Source organism: Anser anser (genome assembly GCF_964211835.1).
Source record: "Anser anser genome assembly, chromosome: 4".
NCBI lineage: Eukaryota > Metazoa > Chordata > Aves > Anseriformes > Anatidae > Anser > Anser anser.
This window is the reverse complement of record NC_139724.1, coordinates 18,406,729-18,425,407: the sequence shown is the minus strand read 5'-3', so window position 1 is coordinate 18,425,407 and position 18,679 is coordinate 18,406,729. Positions and strand designations below refer to the sequence as shown.

General features: G+C 38.8%; 1 protein-coding gene across 4 annotated transcripts in view; it reads right to left on the bottom strand.

The window, feature by feature from the left end:
- Positions 1 to 7,308: 7,308 nt before the first annotated feature.
- ZDHHC2 (zDHHC palmitoyltransferase 2) overlaps positions 7,309 to 18,679 on the bottom strand; it is a 36,763-nt gene continuing 25,392 nt past the window's right edge. For all 4 annotated transcript variants that reach the window (XM_083835034.1, XM_083835033.1, XM_083835036.1 and 1 more), the window contains exons 7-13: positions 15,346 to 15,466; positions 14,533 to 14,665; positions 13,035 to 13,161; positions 12,759 to 12,851; positions 11,473 to 11,582; positions 10,943 to 11,020; positions 7,309 to 8,181 (exon numbers count right to left, since the gene is read on the bottom strand). In XM_083835034.1, the coding sequence (XP_083691160.1) occupies positions 10,980 to 11,020; positions 11,473 to 11,582; positions 12,759 to 12,851; positions 13,035 to 13,161; positions 14,533 to 14,665; positions 15,346 to 15,466 (625 nt within the window). In that variant the 3' untranslated portion in view covers positions 7,309 to 8,181; positions 10,943 to 10,979. The remainder of the gene's footprint in view (positions 8,182 to 10,942; positions 11,021 to 11,472; positions 11,583 to 12,758; positions 12,852 to 13,034; positions 13,162 to 14,532; positions 14,666 to 15,345; positions 15,467 to 18,679) is intronic.

The window sequence follows — 18,679 nt, the reverse complement described above, 5'->3', positions numbered from 1 at the left end:
ACAGCTATACGTGGTTAACTTTTGAAGGGAATGACTCTTCTGAGAACTTTGGGGTTTTGTTTTAAAATAACTTAAGTTGTGAATCAAGGGAAGTTTTTAGAGGCTTATAAAGTTTTGTGTGTGGTAGAAGTTTTAGTTCACATTGGGATGTGCTTTCGAAGTGACTGTGCATTCTGTGTGCTGTTCTGCGCCTTGCTTTGCTTGTAGTTACGAACTGTCAGAGCTTGGACTCCTGTAAGTGGAAGAACCTAAACCAAAGACATGCAATAGGTATGTTTCTGGTGTTCCAGCTGTTAGTGAGCACGCGGTCTGCAGGACCAGGCTGAGTTTGCATAAGATCTAGCCTGAAATTCTCGTGGGATATTGGACTTCAAGCAATCGTGTTCTTCAGCTTTCCTCCCATTTAAGAAAAAAAATTCTCAAAAGCCACTAATTGGCGTGAAACTAAGATTATGCTTTATTCTGTGTGAGAGCTCTTGGTCTGATCAAATGTGATGTCTGTGATGAGAGTTGATTACAGCTGGGAGACATCTGTGCAGTGTTCAGTTTCTGTGGCAAAATTAGGTTTAGTTTCCATTAAGGAGTGATTCAAATGGTGAGTTGCCGAGATTGTGAAAAAAGTCTTTTCTTATATATAGTACTGTTACTTGTAAACTGCAGAGCCTGAAATCTGAATCTGTTTCCAAAGTGGAGAGGATTAATTGCTTTTGTGGAAATAAATGTGCAGGCATAGTTCCAGCTGTCTAGACATGTACCTTTTTGTTCAGAGACAGGAATTCTCTTTCCAGGCTTCTGCTCTTCCCAATCCATTTAAAATCTGTTGTTGGAGGTTTGTCAGAAGAAATGCAGTATCAGAAACTTATATTTGACTTTTTTTCCCACTTGTATTTTTGGCTTCTGGAGTCAGATGTTCCAGGAACATTATGTTCTGTCACTTTTTTTTTAAGCATTTAATCCCTTTCCTCATTAAAACTAGGCAAGAGGAATCTTTGAGACAGAAGAAAATCAGTCTGGAACAGATTGAGAGCATTTGGGGCATTTTCTGTTGTGAATCTGGGGGTGACCTCTGACATCCAAGAACTTTCCCTAATCTTATCTGCCTGCTTTCTCCAAGCTTGAGAATGATTCATTCCCTCATGCAGGAAGTGGAGCAAAAGTTGTACAAAGTCTGCATTGATGAATGAGGAACTTCTGGTTGAACTCAAACATGGAAAGGGAGTGTACAAAAGGTGGAAGCAGGGACAGATGAGCCAGGAGTGATGCAAAGACACTGTCCAAGTGTGCAGGGGTGGGTTAAGAAAGCCACCGTCTATCTGGAGTTGAATCTGGTGAGTGTACTTCAGGATGAACGTGACAGAATCAAGCCTAGCTTTTGAGAGGTTCTTGTTGGAGACAGCCAAGTAGCATATTTTATTTTATTTAACGGTTCCAAGTAGAATTTCCTAGCTTTATAAGCATTAGTGCTTAAGAAATCTATCGTGCTGGCTGAATGTTGAGTGGTAGTGCTTGTTCAGCTCTGTAAAATTCTTTTGTATAATCCTCCTTTTGTGGTCACTTAGAAGCTAGTAAAATGAGTATGTCAGTCCAATACTCTCTGGCAGGGCTCTTTTAGGTATTCCACTGAGGAGGGCTTCATGTTTTGATTCTGAGCTTACTTGTTTGGAGATATCTGATGTCACCTGGGATTTTGATTTAGAAAAATGGTACAGAAATGTACTGAAATCTCAACAGAAGAACAGTGTAGCAACTGTAATGTACAGTTGGATTACAGTGCAAACATGGTCCTCATTACTGGTTTCCATATGCTTACTGTCATGAAGCTGGATGTTCAGGGATTTTACTCTGTGCTGGGCTGAGCCACACTCGCTCTTCCTGCCACGTTTATTTATTTTAAATATGCTAAATATTAGTTAATATACCATTCAGAGAGGGGGGCATGACTTGCAAGCCCCCTGTATCTTCACTTAAGCTTCCCAATGGTATCTGTTTTTGTGTTGTTGACATGCTTTTTGATCATTCTTTTTCCATTTTGCCAAGTGCTCTTTTTACTTGAGAACGTGCATATCCAGGTCTTCTGTCTTTAAACTCCTGATTGGTTTCTTAACGTTGAATTAATTAATAGCTCACCTAAACTAGTTGAATCCACTGAAATGAAGAAATATCTTCCATAGAGAATCAGTTTTTAGAACTTCTCAGTGAGCACCAACTGTATAATATTCACATGATGCTAATGGATTCAGGCTAGTGTGGGTTCAGTGCATTAGCGTGTAAAATAATTAAGAAATTAACTTTAAAATCAATAGACCTCAAGGTGTTTTTTTAATAATCTAACTGTACCAAGTCAGTGACAGCAAAGGAATCCAAAAGCCTCCAATACAACTTGTGGGATATGTTTGAATACTACAAATCTGTAGAATTTGAACAAAATCTCAGAAATAATAAAACCTAATTTTACATAGAGTAAAGCACAGATTGTCTCAGGATACTTTCCCAATCTCAACATGAAATTCTTTTTCTGGTATTCCTAAACCTGAGTGTATCTTGGTTGGTTTATAAGAGATTGTTTTGCTGTTTTCTTCCCTCTTGCCTGATTAGGGATTGTAGAGAAATGAGGAAGATTGTTCTGCATTATTTGTAGGAATATCTGAGGCTGCTGTCTCAGATTGCGAATGAGATGTGCTTGTTGATGCCAAATGTGAAGATCTCATCTCTGCAGAGCCTTCTCTCATCCTTTTTCTGCCAGCACAGATGAGATTTTTGTCTGCTGAAGGGAGAGAATTCTCTTCCCTGAGCGTGCTTTTTCTTGCTCCCATGAGATACTTGCCTCAGCTAACTGGGCTGGATAGTGTGAGGGCAGGAGGTGGAGGGAGAGGAAGCGAGGGGAAGCCTCCCCTTCCACGTGAGTCACAGAAAGCAACAGCTGACTGTGAGGATGAAACTGCATCCCACAGAACGTGCTTCATCTGTGACCGGGCAGCAGTTCAGAGCCATGGTTGCGTTCATCACCTTATCTGAAAAAGTGTTTTTTGCTTGGTTTTTAAATGCATTACATTGACTGCATCTTTTATTTAGCTTTCAACATACTATAGATGCGTTCTGCAAGCTCCTTGTTTTCCTTCATTCTTGTTCCTCTGCATGCTCTGGAGTGTGGCGGTGGTGTCTGTGATAGTGTTTTATATGAAGGTTAGTTGCTCAAGTGCTTATTCCATCATTGAGCTGCTGAATTCCTGTTTTGTGCTTGTCTGCTTGAACTAGTGGCCAACTTAATTGCTAATATAGGAAAATAAGTGGGCATATGTTCCTACTGTTCAGCTGTAACATGCAATTTGTATGGGTTTTTGTGGGGTTTTGTCTTTATAGGTGGTACTCCTTAAATGATCTGAGAATATTTTTCTGTTCGGAAGGGAAAAAAAAAAAGGTTTCCCAAAACAGTGACTGTTGGGAAGCGTTGGGTCAGTTCCAGATACACTGATCGGTTATGGTGTGAATGGTGTGAACATGGAGGAGGGTGGGAAAGGGGACGTGGCTTCACAGGGTGCTCTCCCACCTGCTGCAAACTGTTGAGCCCATCTGCTCGAGAAGATTGCACTGCAGTGATCTAGGCTGAAGCCTGTAATGGTTGCCCCAGATACTGGGAGCTACACGGGCAGACCTCAGGATGACTGAGTTACTGTATGTCAGCGACCACTGCCATTAGGAAAACTGTAAGAAAGGAAGGGTTTGTCTATCTGGAATGGAACTAGGGAAGGAGAGGGATGAAAGGTATGTAGAGCTCTGTAGTGCCTCTCAAAGGGAAGACTTTTCTATTCGGACTGTTTTCATTGCCTTAGTATGGAAAGGAGGATGGGGTGGGCAGAGAAGAGAAAAGGGAAAAATTCAAAAGCTACAATGGGCAAACATCAAGGCTTGCCTTGGGTTAGGTCAGGTGCTGCTTGCTCAAACTTTCACCTCAGAAGGCTGCTGCTTTTCCTGTCCTCTTACCTGACCACCGCTGAAAAAATGTTAGCTGCAAGTGGCAACAAAAACACCTCATCACCCATATGACATTACAGATTAAAGTATGTTCTTTTAACCTTGTTTTGGATGAGAACTTTTGTATAGGGTTCAATACCACTATTTATAAAAGTGTTTTAAGCCAAAACTCCACCGTGTCTATAGAAAGAGGGGTAAAGCTCCGCGTGCGTGCTGCAGGGCATGGCTGAACTGGAAGGGGCTAGTTGCAGCCTCTACTTTCCATGAATGTTTCTGCAGCTTGTTCTGCCCCTGAGCAGACAGATTCCTCTCTGCGCCAGAGCAGACTGTTAGCAGAATGCAAAGAGGGGAAACGCAGGTGGCTAGAAGAACGTGGAAGGACTGGAAAGAGCCCGACATGAAGGAAAGCTGTAGAAAGACACAGTCCTGCCGTTGGTGATGGGCCAGGTGAGTAACATACTTCTCCTTAAGATCCTCGGTTCTATAAAGTAAGGAGAGTGATTCTTGGTGAAGAGGTGTGAGGAGGGGCACTTACAGTACTTACATTGTTACTGGAGCTGTAGTAGAGATGAAGGCTATTCTGCTGTGCAGGTGTGCTGTCCGTGAAACTGCGGGTGGTGTACCAATGACTACTCCAGCTGTGACTTGCTGAACATGAAGCATTTATTTATGTGAGCAATACTTTAATAAGTGGCAAAATTCTACACAAAAGACGTGTGGAAACTTATTCCCCCACCCACCCCCCCATCCAACACAGCAGTCAGCTGAATCAGGGCAAGAATTCTTTCAGTCCACGTGTGGGACTAACAACAGCTCTAGAATACCATGCACTAAAACAAACTTGCTGCATCCAACCATGCTGAAGTCTTGCTTGAAGACCATGATTTTAAGTACACACAGTTGAAAAAAAATATATAATAATTACCAAGGCTTCTTTAGTTCCCTGCCCGTGGGCTATTGACAAGCTCTCAGTCTGTAATTTGGTGCATATTAGCAGTTGTGTCTAATTGTGCTATGGGAGGAGCTCACCAACATCTAGGTGCTCAATTTTCTTATTAAAAATAGATCTCTGTGAGAACTCTGAGCATTGCATCAACTGATATAGAATGTGTGTGGACCACTTCTGGTGCAGAGATGTAGTGGATTTGTTCTAACCTACAAATTAAGGAAGCTTATTAAACAGGTGGGTGGCTAGTGATTCACATGACAGCTTTCATGTATACAAAATAAACTAAACTCTGCTGTCTTGAGGGACTCAGGCCTGGCTGAGGAGTCTGTCAAACTCATCCAACTTCCAATGAAGCCTGAAATGCAGGGCTATTTCTAGACAAATACCAGGGCTTTTTTTTTTTTAGCAAAAAAGTAGATTAGTAACTGTACAGTAGGTATAAAGCAGTCTTTAAAAAAAATACAGAAATTACCCAAAAGATTGTAGTAAAGTGCCTAGCAAGAATATTACAAAGAACAGGAGAATCAGTGTAAGCAGACAAACAACATTGCATTCTTGCGCCTGTTACCTGTTCACAAGTTCTCCCGCATGCATTGTAACAGCTCCGGTGCTCAATGACAATACCATTTTCACTTAATTATGTAAGGTATTAGGGCACTTCAAGCCGAAAATATAGTTGAATCAGAAACTACACCTTGGAGCACGCTTAGCTTACTGTCACCCCTGGAGAGAACAGCCAGGACCCCTCAAAGCTTCCTGCCATCGCTCCTCCTGGAGGCACAGCTCATACCCAACCTGAGATCAGGTATAGCTATGGCCTGCTGCCTCTGGTCTGCTGAACAGATACACCAGAATTACCCTCATTTTCTTTTTCCCCCTTCCCCTCCCCTCATGAATTTGTTTCTTGGCTCTGTGGCCTCCATCAGTTTTCTACTAGAGGGACAGCCTTTAGCTACATCAAAACTGCAGATTTAGGGCTATTGTGCTTTCTAAATGTGACTGCTGAGACACACCGGGCTTTTCTTGATGTCCTATCCCTGCCCTTTCTCTATATCAATTCCCAGCCTTACTGAGACCTGGCAGAGCCCCAGGCACAGCCAGGGAGGGGAGGCTGGCCTCCTTCCTGCCTAAGGGCAGGTCTGCCACCTGCATTAGAGCAATTTCCATTACGGATTTTGCTGGGGAAGAAAATGGTACTTAGTCTTGCTCCATACTTTTAGGTAAAGTTACATTAAAGCTGAATTTCAACTTTTTAGTCACTGTTTTCCAATGCACGCTCTGTGACAAACCACCCTGACCGTGTAAAAAAACAAGACTATACAGCTACAGAACTTGAAGTGTTAAAAATATATATATTTTCCCTCTCCCCCTTATCCCTTGACAAGTTAGCCTTTAAACAGACACTAAGGCAAAGTAAACTGACAGGACAACACTGAATAAATAGCTGTGGAAAACTTTTGGTTGCTAGGATGTCTGCAGGCATCGTGTAAACTGTGTGCTACCTTCATGCTCGTTTAAAAAAAGCCTTCTATATCAACGGATCCATACTCTGGCACTTCTGGCAAAATTCGGATGTTCTCAGGCTGGTAAAATTTTGAGATTTTAAACAAGTTAAACCCACTACATTCTTCCTCATTGGAAAAAAAAAAGCCACATTTGTGCTCCCATAGTTACCACTTAAGTTGTAAATCCAGGAAACAAAACCTCAAAATTTTACGTTACCTGCCTGTAGAAGAGTTAATGATAAAATTTTTGCTTTCAGAAATCAGTCACTTAGTCCTGCTGCCGGCTTTCTAGCTGGGTTTGTTGTTCTTTAAAAACTGGAATCCTTCCACTGTGAACACACCAGCTAAGTAGTTCAGTTTTGAGAACTTCTGACAGGTTTCCAGGTTGTTGGGGTTTCTTTTGACTAGTTGTTTTACCTAGCCACCTAGAAAGCATAACTAAGATCCTTCTTGTTATTTTCAGAAAAACAATTACTTTGCATTTAAATGTAAACACTGATACTGTAAGTTTAGTGCATACAAAAGGCACAAGACAATTAGATTGGTGTTGCTGAAACTTCCCTTGACTGTGCAGTTTATAACACATCTTTTTATCATCAGGCTGGTAAACTTCAGTCTTAAAAAACCTGCTGTCTCCTAACTTAACGGAAGGGAGCTTCCTATATGCAGCAGTTTGGCTTTTTGGTATTGCAATCAAATGTCCTTTGTCCTGTAACTGCAAATATCACAAGTTATAACAATGTCTCCTTGTTTGGATGTGATATTCGTTAATTTACACAGTGAGAAATTCAGTGTCTTGAAGTGAAAAAAGTTGAGACAACTATTGAGATTAATAAAAAACTAGGATTTTAAAAGACAGTGGCCATCAAGAACATAGGTTGATTTAAAAAAAAAAAAAGCACCTTTTTTCACTTCACCAAAGTGAAGTGCCAGCCTTCCTTTCCTTTAGGGGATAAAGGCTCCAAGTGGGAGAATAAAATCCCCAATTTCATAAGATGGTCCTGTGCAGCTTTCATCAAAATCCCCAGCTACCAGCTTTACTTACGTATTATCCATCTGAATGTGGACTTTCTATTCACTCATTTACCAGGGACTCACTGTAGTATTTAATTAACAAAGGAGGTTTCCCCCCTACCCTCCACAACTATTGAAAAGGGAGCCTTCACAATAATGTTTTCCAAAAGTGATCCAAAAATAGTCTGACACTTCACTAGGGTTTCCTTATCTTCAAAAAAAAGTTGCTTATCAAGCGCTCAAAAGAAAACACAGTCCACCAAGCCACTAAATTGTCCATAATCAACACTGATTGTTTTCCCACTTCATATACCCAGCAGTGCAAACATTTGATTTTTGAAGTAAGTCAAATACTTACAGCAATTTGAATTAACAGGTGAACTTTCAAAACCAAGGCGAGAACCTGGGCTGATACGTAGGGAGGTCACATATTTTTTGTGCTGAATATCAAAGTAAAACCAGCCACAGAATTTTTACAATAGTAAACTCAGACTTTTTTTTTCCAAAATACTCAGAATCACCCTTCACCATTCAAAACCAGTAATCCTAAGTTGAAACGTTCTTTATGTGGTTCAAAAGTTGTATGTTTTGTTTTATGTTTCAAGCAGTGACATGGAGACAGCTATCATCTGTCAGTTTGTTTTCTGAGCACATCCACACAGGAGCAGACAGGAGCAGCTGGCTGATAGGGCTGATTTTTGGAAGAATCCATCTTCCTTCCACCAACAGCTTTTTCTTGAACTGGAACAGAACATAAATCACAAAACATGTTGTTAGTATTAAAGAACACTTAAATTATTGCAACAAGTCTCATCAACTCGAAGGGGAGGGCGAGCAACAGCTGAATAAAAATCCCACAAAGAAAAGGAACACAGTCAGACTGCTCACAGATATGTTATCAAGCCACTTCAGGATGACAGTGAATAAAAACTGACTACATTGTAAGCAGGCCACCAGTTTATAAAATGAACTATTTTTACAGTACTTCCAGGTACCTACATCATTAAAAAAACAATTCTATATTACGTCAATGTGAACCACATCCAGGATGCTCAGTAATTAGTCCTCTGATTAACTATAAATACAGGATATTGAGCATATCCTTAGTTGGGACAGAAATGTACATTACTAACACACCAGCAGCGGCTGTGGGCTGCGTTTTTCATATCAAAGATTAAATTAGTTGGCTTGGTTATTGTGATTTCAGCATTATTAATAAAGTATTTTAATCACTCCCTAGGAACAAATATAACTCAAAATACTGACAATAAAGGAATGAAGTTCCACGCAAGGTAGTGCCTTCAAGATACAGTAAAAAACTTTTTTAGATAAGGGTTCTTATTCCAGCAACTGTATGTCAGCTATATATAGATTATTGTGTGTGGGTATATCTATTCTTGTGGCCTCTCCAGAAAGTCTTTCCAAGTGCCACATAGAAAAATCTCAGGCATGGTTAAGGATACCACCAAACTGGAAGTTACGCTTGTGCAGAGAAATTATCAGTCCTCAGCTACTGCCCTTTTGAGATGTGCATGCTTTGCTCTGAGGCAAAACTGAAATCCAGGAACCCCTTCAGATTTTACACCTGCTCTTGGGAACACCACCTCCTCTGAAGACAAGTTCTCTCTTTAAAAAAGCTGTACTTCTAAATGGATGCGCTCACACTCAAAAAAAAAACACTAAACAAAAACAGACAAAAAACAAGAGCTGAGGGTAATCAGACCACAAGCACAGGTCTAGTTGTTACTTTCCCAGACTGGATTAAAGAAATAAATAAATAAATAGCCGGAGACGTTTACCAAGCAATACAGCTCAAATAACAATTTTCTTACACACTGTGATTGTCTTGGGAACAACCCACACAATGTTTGACAGTCACAATGATCTGAATCACAAAGTTCCAAGTAGAACTCTGACCTAAGGAAACTAGTTATAATTAATATTTGTGCGATAATTCAAAAATCACTTTGCTTGCCTTTTTAAAGCCTGTCTCCAGTGCTTTATTCTTGAGTGGTGATGGCCCATAAAAGATGTGAAACTAACTGAAGTTGTGTAATTGCTCATTTTTTCACAAAAGCTGCTCTTTTGTTGAAGCAACTGATGGATTAAAGAGGGCACAGGCATGTCATTTTAGGTTTTGAATGAAGGGTTAGAAATAGGAGTTTAGATCCCATAAAAGACATACACAGAGCAGGCAAAATTGCTGACACTGGCTGAGTTTCATTTCTCTCATCTCTAACTGAGCTCGTTTGACACCCACATGTTCAACACTTCAGCATTTCACAGTATCATCGCGTTGGTAGATGCTCCAGGAGGACCTATATCTGGAACCATCTGTGCCTTCATTCATCACTTAAAAAAGGAGCATGAGGGTCAACAATTTTCTAGTTTCTCTGATGAGTCCAACTTGATACACTGAACTTTTGGGAACTTTTTGCTACAAGCTACAGGCCATCTGTTGGTATGTGCACAACTACAGCTTTTATCATCTGCCTTGAGTGTAAAACCATGTCTGGCCACCCTAGTAACGATCACTGCAGTCCCCTGACTGCTTTCTGTGCCCCACACTTCTTCCAGGAGTGCCTGAGTGCAGCCTGACAACCATGACAGCATGTCCACGAGTCACACCACACACAAGTGGAGGACATCCTTTTGACACACTTCTTGAGGATGACTGAAAGAAGGCTTCCAACAGCAGAGGTTGAAACAACCTTGCCTGAACAACTCCTCCAATGTTGTTGCAAAACTGTACATTAACCAGTATGATGAAATTTTTAGGGCTGGAGTCTTAAATAGGAATCTTTTATTAAGCTTTAGAACTTAGGACTTAGAAGTCTTCTAATACTAAAGACTGTCCTCCTCTTGTGTACAGGACAGGCTTTCCTAGCTGCTTCTCAAACCTGTCTTTTATGTTGCAAGATATCAATGCAAGAAATCAAAAAAATAAATCTCAGTAAATGCACAGGAAGTTATACGGATACCTTTTATCTTCAGTTGGCAGCACTTTTTAAATGATTAGGATGCAGCTCAGTAGCTGGCATAGAAAAAGCTGCTAATAGTTTTACATATTAGAACAAATCTATTTTTCCCTTCATCATCTGATAGACCTTTGCCCCCTTTAGTAGACCAAGCTATGATCTGTTGTGTCACTGTTAATAACTAACTTCAGTTTTAAACCTAGCTTTACAAAGATTTGCTGTACAGCTTGAATAGTCAAAATTTCATTATCTTTCTAGAGAAAGGGAATAATAATATTTTGGGAATATTACCTAAAAGCAACGAGTATAAAGGTTAAGCAATATTTTGCAAGCATGAGCCATCAAGAAATCAGAGGCTTAGTTTAAAACTGAATTCACGGGCTGCTACTTCATGGTAAAACAAATTAAGAATAGAAAAAAAAACAGACATGAATTATTTAAAAAAAAAAAACTTTCTTTTGTGCATTTTTGAAGTGGTAAGGAATCATGGAATAGCAAATTGAATACACAGAACAGTAACATACCTTTCCTAAAGTATTCAGGAGCTTCTTTTAAGGGAAGTTAGGTTTCATTTTCCATGGTTAATGCAGGATTGCTCATACCTGTAATACAAAAAAAAAAGATATTTCAACAGGAAAGCTCTCGTGTTTTTCAGCAAATAATACAGCCTTTAATTATCAATCATCACCCTAATGTTGCTCCACTACTAAGTCTATTCCCATCCTGTGTCCATTACATGGCTTTTGTAACAAGGTGTCATCATATTCTGGTATAAGCAATTTGACCCCAAAAGAATTACCAGCCTAAGCCTAAAAGTTAACTGGTACCTACTAGTGCTGGTGCTCTCAGTACCTCTTGGTTGGGTTTAATGTGGAAGGCGACAACAGCTTGAAATACCCAACTTTCTACAAAGATGCATTTTAAATAAGCTTAGTAGCACAGCTCTAAGAAATACTAACCAAGTGAGCGTGCTCATTTTTACACTACATCCTCCAGAACTAGTTTACCAGGCAAATTACAGAACAAATTGTTGCAGTATAAATCAGTTCCTTACCAATTTTGCCCTTTTCAGCCTTTGCACCGATGTCTGACCAAGACTGCGTGTCGGTGAGGAGGTGGCTCTGGGAATCGCGCAGCGGCTTGGCAGGGAACAGGTGACTCTCACTGTAATGCCAAAAAGTGAATATTGTAGTAAACCTCAGTAATTTTTCCATTACCTTACCACACACTTCAAACAGTTTTGTCATCTGCAGTATCTTCTCTACCTTAGCTTGCGTATTTTCTGATGAGTCACTACACTTCTGTCATTACACACAGTGTAGTTGCCACAAATACAAGTGTAATCTAAAAGGCAACTCTAGCACAGAACGGGGAAACTTCCTAGTTTTTTCTTTGACAGATATTCTATCTTTACACACATATGTTCATTCCAAAGGCTCTCTAGCCATACGCTCTCCCATGAAAAACAGTGGAGAGAACATCTCCAAAATCTCTCTCCTGATACAGCTTATGGTTCCCTTCTCCCTGCTCAGATCATTGGGGCAAGACGTAAGAAGTTCTCCAGCTCGGTGGTGTTTTTTGTCTGTCAATGAACACCTTGCTAACATGGAAAGTATTTGTTTATGAATAAAAGATTGTCAGTATGAATCCATTATCATTTCTTAATCACATATCCATGTCTATTATCTGTATCATGCTTCATTACTTAAATGTTGCTATAAAGTTACAATATAATTTACTAAGCCATTGCGATATTTTCATTTAGTTTGAAGAACATCTGCATGCTTTTTGTACTCTAAAGACATCATGACTGCAAAGGATAAGGATTAAGAAAACGTCTCTGATTATCAGCAGAAAAAAAATATTTGAATTGAATATACACTTTCCTTCCCACCCTCTACCGTAGCTCTCCCTGCCATACCTTGAGGCCTGAGATTTGCTTATACAAACCATTTTTCACCAGATAGGAAGCAGCAGGCCTCCCCAAAAAGCCTTCCAAGGCAACGCACCTGTATCACAGGCAGACCAACTAAGCATCTTGCATGCAGAAGGGAATGTTACTGGCACTAACTAGGCAGGCACAGAAAATTCAGGTCCAGGGATGCTAATGAATTGAGAAAGTAGATGGGGAGATGGGGTGTTACTTCCATGAATTTAAATGCAAGTCTGAGGCTTAGCTGAATTACAACTTGGCTGTTTAAAATTTGACTTGTACTTCTTAACAGGAGACTCTTCGTTTGCTTACCACTTTTAAATATGTAAAACTTAGTTCGATTTCTATGTGCACTGGCACAGAACAGAATATCAGCTACCTGAAATAAGTAACAAAAAGCAGATTACTTTTTAGAGGTTGAATTAAGACCACCAGGTGTGGAGACTTGCTCAGGATCCTGATTAACAAGGCAAGTTGGGAAGGAGCAACCATCCCCTAGGCTGAAAAAAAATCAGAATTAGTGTCACACTTACAAAAAATGCTTTGAAGAACTGTTTGTTTTTCCCCTAAAACAAATATTACCATATCTAATTTCAGAAAACAAAGAAAAAACACCCCCCAAACCCTGTGTGTCCTGACAATTGAACGATTTCAGCAAATAAGGCATTAAAAGCTGAGCATACCTTGAAAACACAGGCAGCAGCCAATATTTCTTCTCATCACCAAACACCTGCCTTAGGTTCTTGCTGAAGCCCAAGCTAAAACCATTCTTGTCCGTTCTGTGACGAAATATGGGCGCTCTAAATACCTCTTAAAAATAAAATAAAAAAATCATTAGATTTCTTCACAATATAGCACATTTAAGTTTCACACCAGTATTCAGGCGATTGCACTGATGACATCTCCAGCCAAGAGGAAAGGCTGTACTGCTCCAATGACCTGGTTCACTCAGGAAAGCTAAAGTCACTGTTAGGCACCATCGTATGTGCAGGGGACAGGGGGAAATGTCCTGCCACCCTCCTCCCTGATCAAGGAGAAGGAACCTGGTTCTTAAGGTATGATATGTTATACGAAGGTTTTGGCACATGACTGTACAACAGACAGTATTTGAGAAACAAAAAAACAACAAACAAAGGGTATCCTACAGTAAGAACAATGGAAAAGAAATAAAGCTTAACCTACATTAGTAGGTAGCTTTTTACACCCTGGAGTATGAAAATCTCGTATGTTTTTACAGCTGCATAAAGAAAGCATTTTACCTGTGGACCCAGACCATTCCCCACAGATGCCCAATCTGAATTTCGTGGGGAAGAGAGCTAAATATAGCCTGAAGTGTCACAAAGCGCCCAAGGCAGAGAACTCCTCCTCTTTCCACCCAGTGACTGATAACCGTTTAATTCCCCTAATGGGCTCTACACCCGTAGACAAACCATGTCCTGATGTGCTGACAGCACAGCTCACAGAAACCACTCTGGATCCACATGGGGATCGCGCTTCTGCAGCAGGCCAGGGAGCACTGGTAGCAACCTCCCGCGTGTAGGTATGCATGAGGTACCAAGGGCTTTACATTGTTCACAGTACAGAGGAAAGCCACAAACCCTAGAGAAATCTTGAAGTAAACAAGCTTTCCTCCAAATGAAATGTATTCAAAACTTTCCCATTAATCATTTGCATATTAGTAAATCCCAAGAAAACTGTGAAAAAAAATAATCAAATAATTTGCTTGTTCTAATTCAACTTGTATCAACAGGAAAACATTTATAGATCTAGAAACTTTCATGAACATTGGTATTATTACAGTTCATGCTACAGTAAAGGACAGGCTCTCAAAGATCTTCTGCACTTCTTTGAAAAAAAATCGTTTCAATTGTAACCTGACAAACATGCATCAGGGCGGTGGGAAATCATGGTTTAATATTGATATTAAATTCAGTTAAACATACTCCCATATTAGAGGCACAGGCCAACTTCTCTGAGGTTTTTAAAATTAACCCATAACACAGAGTCCTCCCCACACATCTACAATTGCATGGTAGACAGGACTTGTAACTGTCAAACTGCCATTCACCTCTCCAAGTTCATTTACAAATAAATGTAGAAACACTGCCTTAAAATCTGTTCTGATATAATAGACACCTAATATTTATTTTTTCCTGTCAAACGCAGGAGCATTAAACTTACCTAATGTTGACTTGTTCTTACTGACAAGCCAACAGTGGTACCCAAAGAGAGAAGACAGACTGACAGAAAACATAGCGGCAGCAAAAAATAAAAACATGATGTGGAACTTGGCTTGAGTATCAGGAAGGCCATTCTAAAAATAAAAGAAACAGGCTGTTAGAACTGGGGAAATAGCTGTTTAACTTGATTATTAATAATCCTTTATTCAGCCAAATCAAATTCAATGCAGACAGAAACGTATCACGCAACAAGAGCCTGAATAAATGAATTATGCACCTTTTATGCACAGATGGCCATGCAATTAGGTTGTTGACAGCATGGAAAGTAACTGGCCCTTTCTTGAGAAAGTACAAATACCAACCACAAGAACCTGACTGACATTTGGATTTGAACTTTCAAGTGTCTTTTAGAGGAGAATAATTTATCTTCCAAAAAATATCTCATTTACTTAGCTTTTTCAGAATACTGTAGCATAAATACTGCAAACCTGAGAAGGTAACATCCTAAATTGTGAACCAGATAGTCATAACAGATACACTAGAAAATTTCCCTGAAGCTTTTTTCATAGCATATCATTAGAACATATTAACAAAACCATCTATAATATCAATTCTCTTGTAAAATATTTTCTAAACGATTGTTAGTTTACGCAGCTTCAAAATAATGTAGGACAAACAGAAAAAAAATTGTGTTACAACTATTATCTAAATTTTGTCTTAGGAGATACTAGGTTACAATGTAAAACCTCAAATCTTGTATTTCTTGCAGAGTAGTAACTACATGCACTGACTGTACATAAATTGGAGTACTTACTGTCCAAAACTTGATAAAATACTGTAAATCTGTTGCAGCAATGAAAAGGCAATACAGTAGAGAGTAAGCCAAGAAGAGAAGAAAAAATTTGTAGTTGGAGAATCCTACACAGTTGTTCACCCTGGTAACAAAAAAAATGTAAAGATGAAAATGGAATGTAAAGAAAGTTATTTGCTTTGCTTTCACCCAATTTAAGATTAAACTCATTTACTCCATAGAAGTTAATATCAATATGAAAACCCAGTTTTGCCCCCTATCTGTGATGCTTCAAGCTACTGAAATGCATTTTGGCTTCACGTTCCAAATTAGCATAGTAATTCTAACCAAATCAACCAACTAAACAAACAAAAATAACGTCACAAGGCAATGCCGCTTTCAACAGTTTACAGAAATTCAAATTTGTATTATTGTATGAAATCTGTTAATCTTTTGTTAGCCATACAAATAAAGTTTACAGTAGTATGTGGTAAGATTCTGAAGCTGATGAGTAGTCATAGTAGGGAAATACTACTGTTAAATAAACAGAAATCATTCCATACCAGTGACAACATGATAGCAAACCAAAGTGATTAAGAACATTTAAATAAATATCAAAAAATTAAAATAAATCTCATTTATCCTTCTCCAGGCTTCACGTTCACCTGCTTCCTATTTTTAAAGGATTTACACATGATAATGAGCTACTGGTATACACTACCACCTAAGAGACATGTTGAGGGTTCATTTAGTACCACGGCAGCTTCTCATTAAAGGCAATGAATTTTGCAGTTCTATTAAGGACGTAATGATGCTACATCCACCAGATGAAAAATATTGGAGGGGTGCCCATGGAGAATTTATTGGTAAACAGCTTCAATTTTTTGTTATTTCTGTTAGTTTCTAAATACATTAAAAAACTAACCAAAGCTTATCATTGCACTGTGAACTTTGACAGAATTCTCCAGAGTTAAAATGAATGAATAAATAATAGAAGAAATCCACATTCCTTCTTTCTTTAACTAATTGATTTTCCTATCAGAAAGATTAGATAATTAAGAAAAGGCTACAGCCATGAAAGCAGCTATGTTGAAAAAATTCTGAAAAAATAAAAATAAAAAAGAAAGCTTGGAGAATATCAACTTCATCTGCTTCTAGAAGTACAGGACAAGTTATTGCAACTATTCTCTTATATAAGGAGATAGTGATGCTAATAGCAGGATACACAGTAATCAGAATAGGGTAAAATCTTAAAACAGCTCTCCCTGTACACCATTATCTATCCACAAGGTAGAGGGAGGTTGTTTTTTTGTTGTTTGTTTTTTAATTTGTTTTTCGTGTTACAAAACATGCCATCTTGGATAAATATTAAATTTGGCATCACCACTTAAATAGAAAGAAGTAGGTAAGCATCTGTATCAACTACAATTAAGTAGGATTCACATGAGATTGTTCTAATTAGAAAAACCAGAAGACCTTTCTAAGCTCATCATGATTCTTATTGAAAAGTAATTTTACAGTTCTCCCCAGTGAAGTGTTTTTTTCATTACAGATGTCAAAATTAGCAACTCCATGATAAACTGCAAGCAATTCAGATTCACGGTTTCTATGATAACCCTGTTTACTCTCATGACATTTGCTTTATGACAGTCTTTATGACTTAGTTTAGTGTGAGAAAAAAACTATCACATGAAATGTTCTTCAGCCAAGATGAAATTTCTCAAATCAAAGATTTCATTCTCATTGTTCTTTTGCACTACTACATATGGTACACAAGTTAAAATAAGTTTTCGCAAACCATCCTGCTCCTCTCAGTTTTGACAAAGCCCCAGACTGAGGAGTTCACACTGGAAAAGGATATTTCATTAAAAGACTAACAAGAAAGTAAACACCAAGGGTTTGTAATTGTGCTATTTGAACATATAGTATCAAATTACAAAAAACAAGGAGAGTGGTTAAATATGAAGCGTAACATCTTGAGAAAGAGTAAAATTGATAAAATACAGCTTGCTAAATAACCATCCTATTGCAGTGAAACATTTGTTCAAGAGACCATTTTAGGTTCCACTTGGATTATAGATAACATTTAGAATGCTTACTTTTAAAGTACAAAAAGAAGAGAGATCCTTCTCTCTCAAAAGTTAGTTTACTAAAATTACCAGGCAAAAAATATAAGATACAAGGCAACTCAGGTAAGAAAAAGAATCACAAAATGAAGGAGATGCTAAACTCTTCTTGGATGACTCAAAAGACAGAGGAGGAGGTACATTTCAAATGATTGCTAAGGTGTTCATAACGCACCTTGTTAGTATTAGAGTTGTTATATATAGGTCATATTTTTGGTGATGTCTCAAGCCATTCCATTCCTGCCTGAAGTTCCATCTATAGTATGAGTAGCAGGAGCACTTACAGAAATCACTAATGCTTTTATTTCCGCTTCACTTAGACCTTTTAGAGTAGCTAGAGGGCAATTAGCATTACATATGTCCACTTATCACGGCATTTCCATTACCGTGGAAGTGCAAGCCAAAATACAGCCTCCCTAAAAGTAGGTAACAGCTGACCTGGGGCAAGAACTTGACTTCCATCTTACTACCTCTCCTTCCAAATGCTTCACCCTACTTTCCCTAGGTTATTTTGACCCATCCCCTCTCCAGAAATCCTCCTCCAAGAAGACTATTCAAAGAGGAATTCCCATTACTGTCTTGCCGCTCTCCCTAAGCGTCACTTAGGTTCTTTTCCCCTTCTGCTCAGCAAACCTGCTCGCACCAAAAAATCTCAACAGAAAAAAAACAAAGCAGGATTTATGTTTTCAGGAAGGCCACAACCCACTCATTACAATGATTTGCACTCTTTTGATGAAAAACATTAAAAATAGAGTTCTTGCAAGATCTCCCAAAGAACCTTTAAAGACAGGTCTTTAAAGGAAACGATAATGTTTGCTCAGATTCAAACCCACACTAGCAGGAGAGAAGTTGGAAGTCATTGCTCTGTGTCTCTCTCATCAGAGACGCTAGAAAGACACAGAATCAGCAAAGAAGAAATAACAAATGTTTATGTGCATCTAACTGCAAGTCTGGACACACATGAACTCTTTTTTTTTTTCTCCTCCTTAAGAGGCTTCACAGAGAAAGAAAAAATTAATTGGTCTGAGTGTGTTGTTATCCTCACTTTGCAATTTCATCTATACAGTACGCCAAACATCTCCTGCCATTTCCACAAAGTTAATGTTTTCAGGGTGAGTAAGGAACAGTGCATTTATCTGATCAACTTAGGAAAAGTCAAACAAGACAATACCTCTTCTCCTAGCGTGTTTCTGTTACTTGGAATATAAAGGGATAATCCTCCATCAAGAAGT